The 1,715-nt window shown below is 50.6% G+C and overlaps 1 protein-coding gene across 1 annotated transcript; it reads right to left on the bottom strand.

The window, feature by feature from the left end:
• Positions 1–247: 247 nt before the first annotated feature.
• Positions 248–1,450, bottom strand: LOC117890257. Its single transcript, XM_034795009.1, has one exon. The coding sequence runs from the start codon at positions 1,326–1,328 to the stop codon at positions 345–347; it is 984 nt and encodes a 327-aa protein (XP_034650900.1). The 5' UTR covers positions 1,329–1,450; the 3' UTR covers positions 248–344.
• Between the last annotated feature and the right edge of the window lie 265 nt (positions 1,451–1,715).

The following is a 1,715-nucleotide window of genomic DNA, read 5'->3' as shown; positions in this document are numbered from 1 at the left end:
TAACGACAACAACAATGCCACACACACTCACACATCAGACAACAAGATCAAATCGTGTAATATGCCTCATTACAACATTATATTGTATACAAATATTTTCTGTGTTCATTGCGCACTCCCACACACCTCCAACACCTCCAAAAAAGGTGTGAATTTCGGGCAAAAAGAGTGTGCCTCGTGGCTACAGATAAAGCTATGGCTATCGCTTAAAATTGTTCATGGGTTTGTAACAAAAGATAGAGAAGAGAGCTTTGGCAAAGGTAGCAAAGACCTTGGGCTGGGCTTTATTCAAACTACACCAAGTGAAACCCTTCGGAGCAAGAGATCTTCCAATTCTCTCGATGCTAGCGTTTACCCTTGCGCCCGGGATCGTAGTTCAGCACATCGAAGGTAAGGATCTTATAGAAGGACACCGACCAGCCAGGATCGTCGAAGCGTGGCAGAACGCGGCCCGTGTGCGGCAGCGCTGCCCTGGATGGGTTCTGGCTGGATCCCGTCGTCAGCGCCTGTGCAGGTTGTGGTTCTAGTGACGGGTCCTGTGACTGTGGATCGATACCTTTTGAGAGCGCCGCTTGCGGAGAGAATGGAAAATTTAACTGGTTGGTGAAGGGGTAGCCCGGTGGTGCCATACGATGCTGTGCCTCCAAGGTGCGCCTGGCCTCCTCGGTGTAGTCACGCCGAAAGCGTATGAAAATCTCGGCAAAGACAATGCGATGCGGCACGGAGAGCGCATGGGGAGGAGTCTTAAGCTCGTTGTCCATCCGCCGCAGGATCTCGTTCACCTGCACCACCTCCGATGGGGACTCAAAGTCCCTAGTGTTGCGCAGCCCCACAAAGAGCATATCGATGAAGGCATACTTCCGCCCAAAGTTCTGGCGGCGCGCCACCTTCATGGGTATGGCGCGACGGAGATGCTCCTTCTGGAAGCGGACCAACTGCAGCCGACTGTCGTCGCGGGATAGCAGCATGTCGCGGGTGATCTGCTGGAAGCCGACCGGCGTTGTGTACTCGCTGATCTTCTCGGCGCTCTGCAGCCGAATGATGTCCGTCATGACGATGGCCGCCTGCTTGGAGCCCTCGATGAATTCCGATTCAGAGAATTTCGGATCCCACAGCAGCTTGAGTTTAAACAGATTGAATTTGGTCATCAGATACTTCCACGGATTGTGCAGATACACCAGCTTCGGTATGGCCTTCCGTCGCTGTTCGTGCTCCGCATTCTGCCGGTCCCAATTGTGCAGTGGTCGCTGTGGCGACCCACTGGTGTGGCATGGATATCCGTGCTTCAGATACACATTGCCATATTTACGTATAATTTTGGTAAACATCTTCTGGGCATTTTTTCTGCAATTTTGTATGTGTGTCCCCCACAGACAGCACAAGGTTTGAAATGAATTTTTCGTAATAGAATTTGAAGTTTCCCCCCGGATATATCGAGAAAAATGTGAAAACGAATTCAAAGCCCACACAGAGATCTCCCTACTCCCTCCCACAGTTCCCAGGTAGCCAGCAAGTTCCAAATCACATGTGAAGATCATAAAACATTATTCCACCGATACATAAATTATATTCGAATGAGCGAACGAACAACCAAATGAATGGAATGAATGAATGCGTGAGTGTGTGAGGGCTGTGTGGGCATTGAGCATCGACAAGTGGCTGGCTGGCTGGCCCTTGGCTCTCCCCAGAGATCTCTCACGCAAACGACATAAAAA

This window comes from Drosophila subobscura, chromosome E (genome assembly GCF_008121235.1).
Source record: "Drosophila subobscura isolate 14011-0131.10 chromosome E, UCBerk_Dsub_1.0, whole genome shotgun sequence".
Taxonomy (NCBI): Eukaryota; Metazoa; Arthropoda; class Insecta; order Diptera; family Drosophilidae; genus Drosophila; species Drosophila subobscura.
Note: the sequence above shows the minus strand (reverse complement) of the source record. Positions and strands in the feature narration are given on the sequence as shown.